Genomic DNA, 20244 nt, shown 5'->3' on the forward strand with positions numbered 1-20244 from the left:
ATTGGAGAACCAAGCTTTGGGACTTGCACAAAAAGTTAATCCATTTATTTATCCTTTATATTCATTCATTCATTCATTCATTAGGGGTAAGACCTATCTGGTTGCACTGGAGTCTGCTTGGCATCCATCATTGGTAGATATGGCTGATAGCAGGTTACTGCAAGAGAAAAGAGTCTTAAAAATCAAATCAGAAATTTCCAATTGGCTTTGAACTTCAAGATTTATTTTAATATGTTTTTTTTTTGCCAGGACCTATGCGTGTTCTCATCTTACACACAGAAAACAAAAACCCCACTGAAAAATATGAATGAAAACCCATAAATGTATTTGTGAGAGTTTCATTGGCTTTGTTTAGCAAAACCGATGTAAAAAGTGCAGAATCAGGTTGCTTAGAGGGCATTGCAAGTTTGAAATAGGGCCAAAATTCAGACAAGAGTGTTAGAATAAAGTTTTAATGATGAAGATGACAAAGCTTACAGGTTGGGTATGAGCAAAACAAAAACACCAGAGAATCCCTGTAGAGAGGAGATCTGATCAATGGGAACCAGATAAGTATAATCAGGGGAATGTTGGGTAGCTGTCAGCAGAGGGCAAACATGGAGACTTGGGGAATGAGACTTATTAACCCAGATGATACACAGTTGAACTGGAAACATACATAGTGCAAATCAATAACAAGGTTTTTCTCTACAGTTGTTGAAATCATGTGCGGTAGCAATATGCTTACTAACAGATCTTGAAGTAGAAATGGAAAGTCATTAAGTGGGATACAAACTGAAAGAGGAACAAATAATCAGCTTATCACTGCAGCTGTGTGTGTTGCAGTCATGTCAGTTTTAGATGGTGACAAACTTCCAACTTCGTCACTTGGAAGACTTCATGACAACTGTGTTTGTTTTCCAACTTGGCACTTCAAGTTGGACTTTTAAAGAACGAATGAAGCACAAATAAACCACACCCTTTAAATATGCCGCACAAATAAAAAATAATGTGTTTTTTGCTTTTCTGCTAAAATAATACCAAGGGTTTTGGTGGCTTTCTACATGAAGTTTAAGAAGCACTGATTTTGTGATTTGCAAGCATTAGACTTTTGGAAGTGTATAACAAAGTAAGAAGACAGAAGATATGAAAAACTAAAATTCCAATAAAGCAAACTAAAAGAACATAAAAAAGAAAGAAAAAGGAAAAGATAAAACCCAAAGTGGTTGAAACAAGGAACATATAAACATAAGGAGTGTATACAGGAAGACACCCAGAGCAGTTTTTACACCACACCTGCAATGTTCGTTTTCCAGTCTTCCGGCTGACATCTACAACAATGGAACACATGTATTCTGTTTAAATTTCTCTTGGAGATTCACCTGGACACCGGGGCCCGCTCTCCCTCTCTTCAGCATGTTACAGCTGAGCCAGTAAAAGCACATGGCATCTCTCAAAATGCCTGGACGCACGTTTTGTTTGTCTCTGGACAGACAAAAAGCAGCCAGCAGTGAGTCATTACTAAGCCCCAGAAGGACACACACAGACACACACACACACACACGCACACACACACACATACTGTAGCACATGTGCTTCATTGAACAATCACACGAGTTGTTAGGAGGAAAACACCAAGTCTGTGACCTGAAGTGTTTCAGAGTTAACAGTGCATGTTCACAGACTGAAAACTCAGAGATCAAAAACCTGCTCAAATATTTTTTGTAGAATAACTTAACCAACTCAATGGCTAAGTTCTTCTACAAAAGAACTTAGCCATTGAAATATATCATGTAATTGCAAATGGCCTCACTTTCAGACTATGATTAGTCTTCTGACACACATACGCATATATATATATATATATATATATATATATATATATATATATATATATATATATATATATATATATATATATATATATATATATATATAAATCTACTATGTTGTCTTATTTCCCAAAGAAGAATCATCTAAGCATACAAAGTGGTTTGCAAAAGTATTCATACCCCTTAAACTTTTCCATATTTTGTCACATTACAACTAAAAACATAAATATATTTTAGTGGAATTTAATGTGAAAGACAAACACAAAGCAGAATATAATTGTGAAATAGAATGAAAATTATACAAAAAAAAAACAAACTGGACAGTGCGGTGTGAAAAAGTATTCAGCTTCCCTACCCCCTCAATACCACCTTTTGCTACAATTACAGCTGCAAGACTTTTAGTCTTTTAGTATCTCTACCAGCTTTCCACATCAAGTGACTGAATTTTTTTGCACATTCTTCTTTGCAAATTCTAAAAACAGTTTTTAATCATTTATAATTTTCTGTTTCATCACTTTGTTTATATACAACTTTGTTTTGGTCTTTCAAATTAAATTCCAATGAAATTTATTTATGTTTGTGACAAAATATAGCAAGGTTCAAGGGGAAGGAATACTGTTACAAGCCACTGTAGTTAAAAAAAAAACCTGGACAGCATATCTGTAAGCAGAATCCTGGTATTTTGGGATTTTGCTTTTATTTATTAAAATACGCAAAGAATCCCTGTGTTGTAGCAAGAGGGGCGAGGAGGGGTACTGCCAGGACATCACGAGGATCAGCACATGGAAACAGGAACTCTGACCCTCAAGGACATTCTTTCACTTGTTTGTTTTCTTCCTCTTTTTTAGATGTTTATGCTGTTCAGGACTAAAATATCTGGTCTTATGCAACGAGAATTGAAAGGAAGAGAGACAGAATTTAGAGTGTCGGCCAAACCCAACTGGACTGTTTATTGCTAAAAAGCTCGATTACATTCTCCATGGACCAAAGTCCGTGGTTCCAGAGTGGGCATCTGACAGCCCAGCTTTGCAGTGGGCGATAAAAACAGAAGAAAAAACCAAAACATTGGCTGTCTTCTGCCCTCATTTCAGGAGTGCTGAGGCCTTCTGAAAGGAGCCAACTTATCAAGGACTGATCCCACCGAGAACACAGAGTGTTTTCTTTTCTCCTGCCTTGTCAAGAATGAAAGGACTAAAAAAACAGCTTTAACCCAAGAACCATCAGATCACCAGTTCTAAGCACTAAGCCTTTAATCTAGATAAACATCTCCACAATTAAACAAAGACTTTACAATGTATCTAAATATTGATACTATTACATAATTACTCAGATACATTTCAAATTGAGTTTATGCAATACATTCAAATTCTAATCAGGATTTGTTTTCAGATATTTCAAAGTCTTAATGAAGCTACATGTTATATTTATTTTGGTATGCACAGTTAAGCCTAAAATAACTCATATGTCTGGCAAATTTTGATTTAGAATCATTTTAATTCTTCCAAGAAGTTTGTTTCTGATGGGAAATGAGCAACTGTTAAAATATAATAAAGCAGTGCCAATATAGCAATCTAACTTTTCTTATAATCACTGGCTTTTTGCCTGATTTCACAGCTATTTTCACAGCTTTTCTTTGGTGATAAGCTTTCAGTCTTTTGGAAGGCCTCCTTGCAATCACTCATCAGAGTCAAGTTTGAACTGGGGCTCTCCAAAGAATAAATACATTACAAAAATAAATAAATAAATAACACTTTAAACCTCACGCTGCAAGGAGTGCCAGTCATTTTCAGCTTAACTGCAATGTCAAAAGTACATCCGATTCACCAAATAGCAGCTTGCATGATATATCTAATACATACCCTTTAAAGCTTATGAAGGGGGTGGCCAAGTCCAGTCCTCGAGAGCCACCATCCTGCAACTTTCAGATGCATCCCTGCTTCAACACACCTGAATCAAATGAATGGCTCGTTATCAGGCCTTTGTAGAGCTGATCCCGGTCTGTTGGAGTAAGGATACTTCTAAAACTTGCAGGATGGTGGCTCTCGAGGACTGGACTTGGCCACGTAACACAATTAATAAACACACTTTCTGAGTTTTATCTCAGTTTTTACACTTGCCACTTGTAGTAATTAGATCCTCCACCAGAGGGAGTAAGACATTTGCAGAGTTGAAGACCCCAGGTTTCAGAGAACAGTAACAACTTTACAGCTGTTCTAACCTTATCCAGATTAAATGAAATTGTAACTATTAACTATTAAACATTTTAAAGATTTTATTACATATTTCAACAATTCATTATGTCTGTATGCTTGTTTTTGTCTTATGTGGAGAAGTCTCACTGCTATTTGCAATCACAAAGGCTTTCAATTGTATCTGTTCCATTTTTTTTCCTCATTGCAAGAGGGATTTATTTGTTGATGTTAACAGTTATGTTACGTTTAAACAGTTATGTTTGACCAACATTTTCTTAATTAAGAAAAGTAAGATTTTCATTTATTCCAGTGTTCCCAAAATTCTGTGATATTTATCATCTCAGCTGCTAAATTTATGCATCTGATGTTGGCATGAAGTGAAGTAGGAGTCCCTCCAACTGGCCAGATATATCACCGACATCCAGAGTTTTAAGGCATTACTTGAAATATAACGCAGGGTCAAAATTGTCAGCCAACAAATCTGTTCCAATTGCAACATTGCAAATATTGTTATTCCTGATGACTGGAACTCATAATATTATGTAGCTCTAAAAGCTCAATTGCAGCTTGAAGCACAGAAAAACTGGAGGACTGTCATCTGAACATATGAGTGAAAACCTATGTTTTCATAAAGTCTTGAGAAGAGAACCAGGAACCCCCCCTTTCTTTCCAAACTGCCCAGGTATTTGCCATTACCAGCACTGCCAAAAACTTCACTTGAGCCTCTGACTGTCAGTCCTTTCTGCCAAAAGTTGATCAGTGACAAACCTCCTCAAAATCAGTCCAATAAACTCTGATTCTAACATGGTTTTACTTTTACATTGCTACCCATTCCATTACGTACATGCAATATAAGTCAGTATTGTTTTATTGTAATGCTTTCTTTGCTGAATAAATATCAAAGTACAAGCATCATGTGTCCAACATGTAACACAAAACATAGCTGGTAGATGGAATGGCCTCATTGTTTGAGGTTTAATCTGGAGAAAAGCTGTTCCTGTTTGTATGCTAGTGAAAACGCTTCCAGATTAGTAGAACTGCTCTGGCTGCTCTACAGGCCTGCACTGAACAGAATTACTATTATTTATGATTATTTATAACTTCTTCTGCTTTGCTGTGAATGTTGTGTAATCTCGGTGTGCTGCTGCCAGTCGTGGCCAGGATTCTCTTGCAAAAGAGATGTCTTAAACTCAATAGGATTTTAATGGTGAAATAAAGGTTAAATAAATGAAGTAAAAATATTAACCACATTTTTTGTCTTGATTCCTGACATGTGTAACTTTGAGGAGTTGAGATGTACAGTAGTTTCTCTCCAACTCAGAAAAAAGAAAAAAAATTAAACATGGACCAATGAGAAGCAAGCAATCATGATGGACAGTTAGCGCTTCGAATAAGGTCTCAATCCCATTAGCAGCTGATCAAATTAAAACCTTTTTATATTTTAGTAATACTATAAATGACCATCATTAACATTGGGGTTGGTGAGTGAAGCCCTTACTGAACCACAGGCTCTCTCCCTTTATATCTTTAATGAGATTACTGGGGTATTTATGTCAGAGATTATGCTAATACATCAAAAGATGGATTTAATCTGAATGTTTTTACACATGTTTGCCTGTGCTGTCAATCCGATTCATAAATATATGGATGTAAGGATAATAACAAATTGTGCTGACTAAGTTTTACTTTTTATTTGGTCTCTCCAGGAAATATTAGATGTTGAAATCCCATGAGACTGTCTGACCAATGAAGAGCACTAAAGTGTGAGATAAAATAAAAAAAAATAATAATAATCTAAAATTTTCCTTAATTAAGTTTGGAGTTTCTAATAATATGGTTGTGTGTTTTACAGAGCCGTTAGACATGCAGGTCCGGACTTTGTGAGGTTTCAAAATGTGCCGCATTATTAAGGATGTATTTTCATCATGCAGTCAGAAAAAGGGCAATCTTATATGGGATCTGTGATAAAAATAAAGCTTTAAACAATGTTTGTAGGATTTGGGAGATTTTCCTGCCTTTGTTTCAGTGTCGCTGAGGAAACTGTGTGCATAATACCTTGTGTTACGTCCTCGGTTTTCATGCGATGTCACCATCAGGACTTCCCAGTTTAATCCATTTATTATCACACTAAGATATAAATACGTTTCTGCTTTCTGCTGTTCTGTATTTCACTTGTTGTCTCTTAACATATTATACAATATTTCACATAATACACAATATCCATATTTCACATAATATTTGTCAATGGTTTGGGAAAATAGGAAAAATATTTTTTAAAAAAACAATTAGAAATGCATCAAAGATGCTCTATCAGATTGAGGTCTATATATATATATATATATATATGGATGTTTTTTCTCAGATCAATTTTAAAGAGCAAACCCATATTTTCTTCTGCTTTACTTCTCATTCTTCCTGACTCTGCTGATCCCGTACACATGTTCATTTTAAGCATTCCCCTCTGAGGGGAGCCTTCTCCTATTGTTCAGAGACTCAGTCCCTGCAGACTCAACCCAGTTCACAAAGCAAATGTAAGTACTTCACAAGCAGAAAACCATGCATACCTAATCTTGAACATATTCTCTCTGAACTCAGGAAGTTAGACAACATGTCAACATTTTACGATACTTTGGAGAATTGCACCTCGGAGGAGAATACTTAAATACCTAAATTCATTGTTCTCTAAGCGATTCAGCTTCTTCGTCCTCAGCTTCATTATGTCCTCTTTTTGAAAAGGGCAAACTCTGCAGGCATCCTACTAGCCCTAATTGGCTCTGATTGGGAGACATCTTGAAGTGATTTATTCTCAAGGACGAGAGGACTGTGAAAGCTCAGGGTGTAAAGGGTTTTGAATCACAACCCAAGGATTTTTAATCCCTTCTCCACATTTTCTTTCAACACATGTGTTCATCTCGATGCAGAAGAAAGCACACACACAGGATGGAGGCCAGATCGTATAATACTTCAAAAAGCATATCACATCTGGTATTTCATGTTCATGCATTTGATATGTTTTAGACGGTGTACTCTTACATTCAGGGAATATGTCAGACTAAGTCTTATCATATCTGAATGTCATGTTACAGTCAACTTCAGTATATCATTTACCGGCCTTTGATGTGTTGATGTGTGTAGTGCATATTTGTAAAGCAAATGGCAAATTACACACTGTTTTATATATTCATTTATTTTTACAAATATAATACCAAAATGTGTGACGTGTTAGTAACAAGGGCATGACGTACTTAAAAGTTATGTATATTTATTTATGCATTCAAATAGCTGTTTTATTTTTGAGTGGTCCTCATAAAATAAAATGAAATGGTCACGTTTAATTTAAGAACATATATGTGTAGTGCTGATTGGACGTGATAATCCTACTGCAAGACTTGCTGTCACTGGTTATTTTGAATAGCATCTGAACTTTCCAGACAAGCTTAGTGTATGTGTGTTTTTGCCAGTGTTACAGTTAATTTAAAATACCTTTGTGGTGACAGAAACTCATTCTAGAAATAAATAAATGAAATTTATTTGTAAAACAAATGTCCATTTCAAATTCAAAAACAGTTGAGGACCTGGTGACCGTGTTACAAGTTTATTTTATTTGATTTGATTCGAATGCTTTGTTCAAAACTGTTTCTGTCAGTTTCTGATATACATGTCATATCTGTGGAACATTCAAATAAACTTTCAATTTTATTTATTAGCAATGTCAGACTATCCCACTGGTCTGTAATCATGTTTTTGACTTCATTACCTGTCCTGTTGTTTTAGGTTATATTTCTACCACACTTGCACATCTACAGATTTAATTTTTGTATAATTCTTCAATACAACAAACTTCAAGCTTAGTTAGATGGATTTGGAGCATCTATAAAAATCAGTTTATAAGTCTTCCTTTACAGTCTCTACTAGATTGAAGTCTGGACTTTCCAGCTCTTGCTGTAGGTTCTTGGGTAGCTGTTGTGATGAAATCTGCACTTCTGTATGTACAACATAATGTTCACAGCACAATGTTCTTTTGCGTATCATTGTATAGAAATGTATGCAACAGTTGCAATAAGCAGAAAAAAACAAACACTAGAACTATACCTTGCTGTATTTATTCTGTTTTTATATCTTAAAGATAACAGTTGCTCGTCAGAAACTGTGCATATTTAAAACAGCACACGATCAGATAAGATCTGTTAAAATTAATTTAGTCAAATTAGGTCGCTCAAATGGCTCTAATTATCAGTCTGATTAATCTCTATGGCAGATTCCCATTAATCAAACTGCTACCAGAAATAGTTATTAATGCTAATTGTAAACCTTCTGTATAAATTTGTAGAAACAATATTTGAAAAATGTAGTGTACCCACCTAAATCTGTGATGAAGGAAAAGACTTCTATTTATTCTAAAACAATATAAATACATTGCAGAAATCTTTCATTAACAGGAATTTGTAACTCTGTTTTGAGGTTTGCTTTATATTTAAAGTGATTTTTCCACGCAGAACCATTAGATGGCACTATAAGATCAGCTTATTTTAGGACTATCTCAAGCAGGCTGCAAATGGGAAAGCTGTTGCGTTTAGAAATAAAGAGACTCTGCCCTCTTGTGGCAAAAAGCGGAACAAAACATGGTCCAGCCTGTGCCGCTTTTCAGGTTTTTGTCATGAGAAACCCTTTATTTTTTCCATGACATTATGACATAGGGGATTTCTTAATTAGGTTAAAGAGCAAGATATGGCATCTAAGAAGTGATTTGTTATGAAAGACATGAAAGAAAACCAATATAATACAAAAGAAAATAAGAAGAATGGGCAAAGAAACCCTAATTTTTAGACATATTTTTCGATCAGGCCTCCAGCCATCACAAAGCAAACCCATCATGAAACTGTCTGGTGTTTCTGGGTGTGGCGACGGGTGGAGGAGGTGATGTGTGTTCTGCTGTCTGTTTTGAAGCTCTACACACCTCACCCCCAGCCGCTCTGTGAAGTGTTGCTCTGGGCTCGCCGGGAGACGCTCAGGTCCTCCACATCAAATATTCATTCCACAGAAACTCCTAAGCCTTAAATAATTCTCAAAGAAGTGAGCCGAAAGCGTGGCCTTGCTATCCAAGGCACGTTTCCATCCGGACAATGGATTCACGAGGGGTGGGGTGAGGGTGTGGGGAGGCAGAATGAAAAGTGGGTGCTGGCAGAGAGGGTGAGACGGGGAGAATTGGATCAATTGTATGCAGCTATAACAGATGGCTAGGTTTAATAATAACTAACTGAGCAGGCCGAGATAAAACACATTAAAGCGTTTTTTATTCAGACAAATCAGCTGACTGATCACATTTTAACCAGACCTAAGAAAAGGTGATAAGGGGGCAGGACAAACCTGTGGTTTTCATTGATTTAGAGGAGTGAGTGTTGATCTGAGGAGGTAAGAAAATCTTTTCTCATTCAGGTCCAGGTGATAACACATCTCATCTGATCTGACCCTGCTCTCATCCAGCCTTTTATTCCAACCGCATTAAACCATGATACCGAACACACATTAGCCCGCCATATCCGTGTCCCTGCCTGAGCAGGATCTGTCCTCTCTGGTGAGCATGTGTGGCAGGTGGTTCATCGACTCGGCCCCCCGCCCCGGCCCGTCGGCCCCCACACTCTGATAAGAGCTCAGCGTGGAAAATCAGACAGCGGCGCCCTGGCCTTTCAGCAGCAAGCAGGAGAAAATGAGCCATGAAGGAAATCGGAGGTGATTATCTTTATTATCAGCCGAGGGAGTAACCGTGGAAACAACGACCTGTGTGTATGCGTGTGTGCGTGTGTGTGTGTCTGTCTTGGGGTGCACAAGCTGTTCCAGCAGCCTGCTGATTGGCCCATACAAGCACCAGTGGTAATTAACATCTGCATATGCAAACGAGCGCACCGGCAAGGGAAATTTGGCAACCGTTTCTCACCTGCGCCATGAGCCCGGAAGCAGCAGGGTTAGTTCAGTTAGTCTCGCTGTGTGGATGTGTGGGTGCATGGCCTCCAACACATGGGTGCACACAAACACACATCAATAGTACAATTATGTATGTTCTTGACTTTATATTCATGGCACAACCCGGCTTTTTGGGCAACGTCCCTGTTTATTTGCATAGCTGAGAACTACCAACACCTGCACTTTTTGGAAGCGCGCACGGCGTGGATGGATGGACCTGGGGCGGAGGGGTGGAGTGAACGCCAGCCCCACACCTCTCCATGTTTGCTTTTCAGTCCTAAGAGATCGGGCCACACAACAGGAGGCTGTCAGCCGGCCTGCTGAGAGAGAGAGCCTCATTATCATCTCAGGGTGCAGGGACAGGCCACGTCCACAGAAAGTCAGCTAAACAAACCAAATCACAGTCTGCAGCCGGGTGGAGCATGAGTTTTAAGTGATGCCTTTTTTTGTTTGTTTAAAACATCACAGTCTGTTTTCATTTCCATAAATTGTAAAATTGAAATTACAAAATAATTTTGTTTGATGGAAATGCCACATGCCAATTTCTACATTTTTTGATTTAAAAAAAGTTCATGCACTAGGATGAAGTGGTTTTTCAGCAATATTTTGCTAAATTGCAACAGGAACACTATTTTTGGCTTCACACGAGTCACATGATAAACAGCCGATTGTTGCTATTGGCACAATAGCAAACCAAACGGAGTTTAGTTTAAAATGACTCGGCCAATTAAAAACAACAAAAAGGCAATACTTTTTTTTTTATCTTATAACAGCAACAGCTATGAAGAATCTGCACTTGCTGGGAACCATATGCTTTAGAGGGAATTCTTTTGTATTTTTCCACTTATTGCAAAGTGGTCACACTCTGGTCCTAGATGACCTTTGACCTGCAAGCTTTAGAAACAGTTGTTACCTTGATTTGCAAAATGTCTAATTCCCACAGGCTGAAACTCACAACAAATCTTGCTGTTTTGAAACAATTAAAATCTCCAAAACTTTGTAGACATTAATTTGAATGCTGTTTCATGCATAATTAAAGCAAAGGTTGGGAACTTTATGGCAAAGAACAGTTTTTTGTTCCATTTGCTAGTTAAACTGATTTGCAGTGGTGGAACACATATTGTCAGTTGGAAATGTCAGGGTGACGAGGTAAAACACACACAAGATAAAAATGAAATATTTGAAAATGATGAATGACTTGCACTTATTTAGCAATTTCACGATCAGATTCAGCCATCTACACACACACACACACACACACACACAAATGTACACAGATTTAGATACAAATGGGTTTCCAGCAGAAGGCAACAGTAGGATCAGTGCCCTGCACAACTTTCAGTTAAATGGATGTTCAAATGCAATAAATTTGTTCATGATTTCAGAAAAACAAGATTTCTTTAAAACAACTAATAATCAGGAAGCAGTGTTTGGTAGAAAGCCATCCTGATATCCCCACATGTCAGTAGTTCATCAGCGTCTGCAGGAAAACATTTCAGACTGTTTTTATCTTCTATAACACCATTTGTAGGTGTGAGCAATTCAGTGACGCACATTTCTTAGAACCAGTTTCAAGATTATTTCTTATTGATTTTGTACCACTTTGTCTGTATGTGCCTCACTCACACACACAGAATACATTACATGCTGTAGATGGTAAAAGGACCCAGTGGAGATAGGCTGCGATTCATGCAGAGCTCACAGACGTGTTTATTCCTAATGAGAGCGAGGTTGACAAGGAGCAGGTGAGGTGAACTGTGGACCACACAGAGAGATGGTTCCATCATCAGCATGAAGCCACATTATAAATGGAGCAAGAGTTAAACACCTCTCCATGACACTTTTATATCTTTGTAGTCTGCTTTATGTGAATGTCCACCACCATCTGAAAGTGTGTGTTTTTACTTTTGCAAAGAAATGTAACAATAAAACATGAGGCATAGAAAAAAAGCACCAATTTTCAGAAAAAGCATCATATATTGTTTCATTGGAAAAAAAAAAAGAGAGCGATTTAAAAATCACCTCTGGCACCCTCTTTTGCCAACTCACATTAATTATTTCTGAATTTGCCTTGTAATCCTGGCTGGAAATCCTACCCAGAACGAATGGCATGTCAGCTTTACGCAACTGCTTGTAAAGGCATTACAGGGCGTTAAGTCCCGCATGGATTTGAATTGGTCTCAGCAGTGCAGGATTAGAAGCAGCGGGGATTAGACCTTCCCCAGAGGAAATACAGGAGGAGGGACAGCCAAGGGACTTAAGATATAAAATACATATTGTTTGATAGTCTGACAGCACCACCAAAGTTGAGCGATAAAGTCCATCCTTATTTGGACCACTGATTAAGATGTTTACAAGTCCTTCACTGACTTACATGAATGAATTTGAGTAAATTTTGTCAGTAAGGAAAAATATTCCAAGACTTATTGAAAAGTGTTGGGAGCCCTGCCAGTACAACATTGCACAAACCAACTTTGTCAACAGAAAAGGTCTGAGCCTTGATCCGTAGCAGCTTTGCTCATGTCCAGTCCTCAAGAGCTACTATCTTAAACTTTTAGTAGCATCCCATCTGCAACACACCTGAATCAAATGAGGGGCTCGTTACCAAACCTCTGTGGAGCTTAATGACATGCTAATGGGGAAACTCAGCCATTGGGTTCAGGTGTGTTGGAGAAGAGAAGCAACCAAAGGCTGCAGGATAGTAGCTCTCGAGGTCTGGACTTGGGTTTTCTAGAACTTGGTGGTATAAAGAAAGAATAATCTTTCAACATTTCTTATTGCAGAATTGATCTGCAGAGTCCTGGGTCTTTTTTATCCTTCATCATCTTCTTCCCAGGATGAGCTGAGCTGAAAGGAAGAAGTCCAAAGACTAAGACGGAACAGTGCTGAGCTTCAGAAGCACATAATAGGCAATTTTTCAGTCTCCCAGAAGATCTGTTTAAAATTAACCTTACATTTCAATCGTTGTGAAAAACATGTGAATTCTAGATATTTTAAGAAGCAACAAATCTGGTTGAACTTTTCCTGAGCTAAACCTGAATTTAGCATCAGATATTGTTCCTGCTTTGCCTATAAATTCCTCACGGGCTTCTAACAAGTAGACATATAATGAATGGGAATGTTGCATAATAAGCGTGAATATTCTCAGACATGGAAGAGACGTAGTTAGCATCTCCAGCAGGCTGTGCGATAGCTAGAAAACTGAAACAATTTTTCAGGATAAGACTTTTCTAAGTAGACACAAATTCAAGAAGCTGTGCTGATAGACTATCTGGAGGTAAACATGCAGGTGACAGAATGTTTTGATGTGCATCTGTCCTCAAAATTAGCACCATTGTAGGTAGAAATAATGGATTACTCCCCAAGATGGCACGAAAGGCTAGCTCCCAGGATTACAGGAATATATGGTATTGCTCTCCAATGATTTTGGCTGGTTTTTTTCCCCCCCACACTCCACATTTACAACGTCCCTTCACCATCAAGCAAAACAGAAAATTGGAAGCTTGGAGTCTACAGTGAGAGGAAAATACGAAGCTTGCCCAGCGAATCATTATTCATGTTGATTGTTCTCTGCTTAAGCAGCACTTGGCTTTGTTTTCAGCACTGATTAAAGCATCCTTTAAATGGGTATTGCAACACAAACTTGTGCACATCCAAATAAAAGTGTGTCGGAGCAATTTGGGCGGAAACAACAGCAGGCCTTCGACTGCCGTGTTGTTTCTGTATTATACTGCTGAGGTCATTTTAAAGCTTGGTGCCTGAAAGAAGCAATTTCATTCTAGAACAAGATTTCTCTCTTTTTTTCTCTTTCAAATATGAACTCAGAAACATATAGGTATTTTGATATACTGTGTGCTTGAACTATTTATTGACTATGAATAATATTAAAATAAATCTGGAAGACAACAAAACAATTCACTTGAAGCAGTTTGAATGAAAGCTATTGCTCTCTTCTCATCAACTTCACTTCTATCTAGTATTGTGGGTTTAAAGAAGATCCAACAAACAAGAACTTGGTATCGATATGACGGAAACCTGAGATTTCTTAGTTATTTTTTAGAAATTTATTTCTTTGCATGACCTTTCAAATATAAATAAATGATCATAAACCGACTCAAATGAAAACCCAGTCACCCAACAATCAGGACACATTTCAGTCTTAAATATACAGTAATTTCTACATTTCAAGGTTCCAAAGAAAGTTGGATCATTGCAGCATCCATCATTAATAATTAAAGAATTTTTGCATTGATTTACAGATGAATAATTGCATTTTAAGCTTATCTAAAGTATATGTTCCTGTGTTTCAAGCATGCAACATATTTCAAAATCAAAAGAACTACATAAGGATTGTGCCAAGTCATTTTTAATGTTGCTGAACAGGTGATGCCAATAGTTGATGGTAGAAAAGTCATAGAAAACCAACAGACTCATCCTGATGAGTCTTTTACAGAGTTGAGTTCAAATTGTGAGGTCATTCATCCCATGAACAAACAAATGGTCCTTATTTAAGAATGAAAAAAGCATATGCTCAGATTAAATGATCTCAAATGCTTTGAAAATGGAAACCAAAAAAATGTCATATAAGTTTAATTATGTAGAGAACACCACAAACCATGTTAAGTCTTCTTAAACGTTAAATGCTTGGTGTTCCTAACCCGAGCTTCAGTGACCATGACATCCCTACTTTCATTGTTTTCTAGCAGCACAAGCAGCAGAAGTTATGTAACCAGCAGCGCTAAATTATGCCTGTAAAACATAGCTGTCAAAATAAGACTTTCCACAGTATGATTAAAAGTACATTCGTCATAAATGAGCCTACCTTTAAAACCCAAGCATTTTACATTTTCAACTTCAATATTCAAAAGTGTTATAAATGTAAGAGCTGGCTCTTTCTTGGCAAATGTAACAACAAATATGACGTTTTGGGACTGGCAGCAATCCTCCATAGACGCATCTCGTCTGCTGAAGTCAAACATACTTCGTTTTCATCCTTGGGAAAGTGGGAATATACTTATCTATGTTCAAATTTCCTTGCATTTTGCTCAAATGCAAAGGAGAAAGACAATGTAAAAAAAAAAAAAAGACAGGATTACACATTTTGGTTCTATGCAATTTTAACCAGCAAAGTTTATTTATATATAACAACAGTACAAAGTGAATCCTTGGCTTGCAAAATAGGTGTGCTTCATATTTACAATAGGTACACAATAATATATTATAATAACAAAATCAAAGCAAATAAAAAACCAAGAGAACAAACTTTTTAAATACTTTAAGTTCTTACAATTTTCACAACACTTTTATAAAACAAGAACAGACAACCATTATTATTATTATCATCATCAATGCCAGTAATTGCTATTTTACAGTACTCCAGTGTCTAAAAAGGTTGTTTTTTTTTTACTATGTGTTTAAAATGGAAGGATACTCATTTTATATTGAGAGTAATACACTGATTGGGACTTGAGTTTGTGTGTCTGATGCCATTTAGCGAGCAAACAAGCTGAAAAGATAACAAAATGCTCTGATTTGTGTAAGGAAACCACGATTCACTGGAAGCAGAAAGTTTCACAAAGCATTTTCAGTGGTTCAGCTTCATCTGAAGTGAGGTTTGTGAGCATTTCTAAACATCTCTCACAACTGGCAGTCGAATGTAATTCTGCACTGCAGAACGGGTAAAAAAGAAAAACCCTCTCTTTTATTAAAATTAAATTAAAATGAGCGTACAACATGGTAACACAAACAAGCAATCACTTCATAACAACAACTAAAAAAAAATCTCTGTTCACAATAAAAGGTGCTGCAATTTTAAGACATTTACAAATGGAAGAATTGCTGTCAGGCTAAATCATAGCACAGATCGATATGTCAATAGGAACACAAGGCAGAACTAAAGCACGAGTTAAAACGCATGCATAAATATCAGATGAGAAACATCTGGGTTACAAATGTTTTAAGAGAGAAAAATCAAAGCCATTCTTAACCAGTTGGAGCCTAGATTTGTTTATCACATTCCTGTGTTACAGGGGGAGGAGCTCACAGAACAGCTGGAAGGATTCTGTCAAAAAATAAAGTTCATTCCTTGGAAAAAGGAAAAAAAGGCATTAAGGTCCCATTAAAACAGAAAGCATTACTCCATATAAGCAATGTGAGGTATGAGGAGGATACAATTCTAGTCGCTGAAATTGGGAAGACACCTTCATCAAAAGGAAGAAGCTTCATGTTCTCTGTTTGTGCTGCGCATGTGTGCACTGCTGTGTACCTAGAGTCGGTTATTAGACCATTAGGGAGCTGGAAAAATTAACATACTGCATTTGCAAATAAATACCAAAACAAACTCAACAAATAAAACCGTGACCTTACCCCTTAATTTTAGTTTGCTATAAATACTTTTGATTGGCAGATTCCAGGAAATGATCTTCAAGAAATTAGAAAATTGATATGTTTATATAAACTAACAACTGGTTCAATTTTAGATTGCAAGCTCCTTCTTTTCCTCTAATTATGCTGGTATTTTATTTATTTATTTTTTAATTTTTTCCAGCTAAAGGTCAGCTATCCTGCAGAGAGTGGAACTGTACCTGTGGCACAGAAGAAAGCATGTTCTTCAAGCAAATACACTTTAGTTTTAAGGTCAAATGTAAGCAGTGAATCATGAATCCTAAATCTGCTGTGATGCTAGTTTCTTTTTTTTTTTAGGACATCATTCAGTCCGACGTCTACTTGACTCAGGTCCAAAATACGAGATAAGGTCTACCTTGTCTTTTATCAAGTTACAACCACAACCTGTATTTTATTTTAATGTTATGTGATATACCAACACAAAGTAGAATATCTATTCAGCCCTTTTTTACACTGATACCATTAAATAAAAGGCATACACACACAAAAAAAACCCCAAAACTGATTCAGAACTTGAGTGAACCTATTGATAAATTATTAATCTTGCACCACTTCGATGGAAGAAGTCGTAAGAGTAGTTCACCCTGTACACACCATTCACACAGTAAAACATGGTGGTGATATCATGATGCAGACCTAGACCTCATACATCATCCAATCAGATTAAGTCACTCTGACGAAGAGGGATCAAAAATTGCAGATTGTATTTGTGCAAAAGTGGAACATGCCACAAAACACTTGCAGAATCATGCAGTGAATGATGATTCTGCAACTGAGGAGGGCTGAAAGCAAATTTCGAGCACACTGTTACAATTTATATTAACAAAAAATCTGAATGCACTACTTTCAGTTGGTATATCAGTTAAAATCTCACTAAAATACATTGAAATTTGTGACTGTGAAGTAGCAAAATACATTTAAAAAAATCAAGGATTATCAATACTTTAACAGGGAACTGTCCACTGTTTGTTTATGTGGCATCGCTGATTCCATCAGCAGGTGCATTTTCAAACGAGGCAACACACTCCAGCCCCTCGTACTCACTGCTGCCCCCACTGGCATGACACAGCAATTGCACCTCACTCCTCACGTCATCGGACATTTCTTCTCGCCTCTTAGTTTGATGTTTTCTCCTGATCACAGAGCGCACGCAGCCGACTCAGATCAAAGAGCGTCTTCAAAGCCAGAGTGGGAAACCAGAGCTAAAGGGGCTCGCTCTCTCATTCTACCCCTGCATCGCTTTCTCATTTCTCTGCGCTTCTCTTCAAACGGTTGGGGCGAGCCGAGTGCTGGGAGAGGTGCTGCCCGCCTCAGCCTGGCCGTAGCCTCTTCACCTCTCCTTTCTAGATCGTCTCACTATCCTCAGCTGAGTGCTGGTGCCAGGATTCACTGAAAAAGCGTGCCCTGGCTGAGGACTGGTAAGATCAGGGAACACTAAGCAGGCAGGTATCTAAGGCCACAAAGAAAAGAAGCACCTTTCACCCACCTGGTACATGCGCTCTACACACAAAACTGTACAAACGTATTTTCAAGTACTTGATGTAAACAACAAGCAAACATGTCTTGGAAGAAAATAAATCAGCATTTCAGAGGATGGAATCTACAGTTCTCAGCCTGGTTTTAGTCAGGGGACGCTTTCAAACAGCATTTAATACATCAGATTTTTGTTTCCACCTTTTGGTTTTTCCTTCCTGCTTGTACGTCGTACCTTTCAAAACTCGCCAGTCCAGCTTTCAGAGCTTTGAAGTTAACCCAAAACGTGTCCTCTGTAAAGCGTAAACCGATTTTGACACACTAATAAGCAAGCTGAAACAGTAGGATCTCTTGGCACTTTGTCAAACTGAACCCACACAGAGTTCTTGTGGTCTGGGCAAACACATCACCGTTAGTTGGACGGTATCTTCTACAGTAGCATCTCTTCTGACTCATTGGCACTTGATGAAACCAAACTCCTGGTAATGTTTACACATCTGATGCGTGACTTTGGGGATGCTGTGTGAATAAAGTTGATCACGCTCCCCAAATGAGACATTTGTGGGGAATGTAATGAAAATCAAAGCACATAGAAACTAACTGCTTCACCCGTCATCTTCTAGCTACTGCGTATCAGACTGCTGGCTAATTCTCCCCAAGCAAATCGGAATCAGATGAATTTCGGCTCTTTCGTAGCAGAATCAACTACAAGTATCAGTGTGTCTCACTTAAACTGGTCCAATATTTGTTGCGAAACTTAAAAAGATTTAAAAAGAAAAAAAAAAAACACACATTCACATACACCGATTGGCGCCTTAGAACAGCAGAGCGAAGCAGTTCTGCAGCCACTTTACCTCCATCAGCCTCAAGTTTGTTTCATGCATGCTGTCGAAGCTATAACTCCAAAATTAAGATCTACTCACATTTCCAATGATGAGCAGAAGTTGTTTTGATCTCCTTTCTGATCACATGTAGAGCAGCATTTGTTCATGTACATGTTTCTGTGAAGTATCAGTCCAAAAAGGGAAGGAGTGAGATAAGACGCATCTTTAACAAGATGGAGTTAGGGATACTCTGTGGATATTTTTCTTTAACTGCAGATGATGATATTCACATTTACAGAGTACAAAAATAAAATCTGAGTAATCTGAATGCACACTGTCCAACATGAGATCGGCCTTTCGCCTTCGTTTTTTCTTTCTTTCTTTTTTTTTTTATTTTTTAGATATTTTCCTCCATTTCTCGCTCAGATGGGGGTTGGGAGGCTAAATCTGTTTCTCCATTTGCCTTCACAGTCTTGCACGAGTCTTCCTCAATATGACACACACTCTCATGCACACCCACACATGTGAACACCCACATGACATGCAATTTCCTGCCAAATCTAGAGAGGATCCTTTGAGGAAAACGAAACCAACAAACTCAACGTCCCTTATGTATAACATTATTATTTCCAGCTGGAGAGCCTCTGTGTCAGTCTCATCGTGATGGCAGGGGAAAAGAATCGCAAACTAAAGCAGTTGTGTTTGTCCGGCTGTAGATGTACAGAGGTCCCAGGTCCAGGGCGTGGTTGAAATTTCCCACGATGAGAGGTAAAGTAGTGACCTTTTAAGCAGGTCCATCGGTCCCTTCTCTCCCCTTCTTTGCTTTGGCAGCATTCACCTTCAGCTCTCCAAAGACATGGCAGAGATGAGCTGTTCCACCTTGTAGGCCAACCTCTGTTTCCTTGCCTGCTCCTCCTGCTCCAGGGCTGAAACAATCTGCAAAGAACAGGCAGCAATGTGGTAAAAATAAGAGAAACACTCTGCCTTACCACATTACAACCATAAACTGCCAGGTATTTCATATTATGACCACCTAAAAGAAGGAAACTGGGTTCCTGCCTGTGTATATTAATCCATATTAAGGTCTATTAGGTGTCTGAACAATTATATAGTCAGTTAAAGGGAGTTTCAGAGGAAGTCTCAAGTGTTCCTGGATCTCAGGTAGAAAAGTATGGTGCGCATTTCTATCAACCTTCTGCCTAAATCAGAACTTTGTAGAATCACCTATAGCAGTTTTACACCTTTTCCAGCTTATAAATACAGACTAAATTTTAGATTGTTCTTGTTTGCAAAATGGAACAAGTTTGTATAAATTGTGTGTGGAATAGAATAGAATATACTTTATTATCTCAATAGGAAAATTTGGAAAACATTTGCTTTTTTTAATTTTTGAAGTCAAGTCACAGATTCTTGTTTGGATTAAGGTCAGGACTTTAATATTCTGACTTGTATGTTTGCTTTGATGCAAACCTTTATAGATCTCACCTCTTACTATTTCCACAATTTTATGGACACAAATAAAAAAAATGAAGTTTGCAGTTGTAAATTGGAAAATTGCAAAAATAAAAAAATGCATAA

General features: G+C 37.7%; 1 protein-coding gene across 1 annotated transcript in view; it reads right to left on the bottom strand.

Annotated features, from left to right (window-relative positions):
- Positions 1 to 15063: 15063 nt before the first annotated feature.
- plxna2 (plexin A2) overlaps positions 15064 to 20244 on the bottom strand; it is a 216764-nt gene continuing 211583 nt past the window's right edge. The window contains exon 32 of the mRNA XM_088007157.1: positions 15064 to 19602. Coding sequence (XP_087863283.1) covers positions 19507 to 19602 — 96 coding nt within the window. The 3' untranslated portion in view covers positions 15064 to 19506. The remainder of the gene's footprint in view (positions 19603 to 20244) is intronic.

The sequence above is a fragment of the Poecilia mexicana genome, unplaced genomic scaffold (assembly GCF_051168715.1).
Source record: "Poecilia mexicana isolate PSO_F unplaced genomic scaffold, ASM5116871v1 scaffold_7, whole genome shotgun sequence".
Classification (NCBI taxonomy): Eukaryota; Metazoa; Chordata; class Actinopteri; order Cyprinodontiformes; family Poeciliidae; genus Poecilia; species Poecilia mexicana.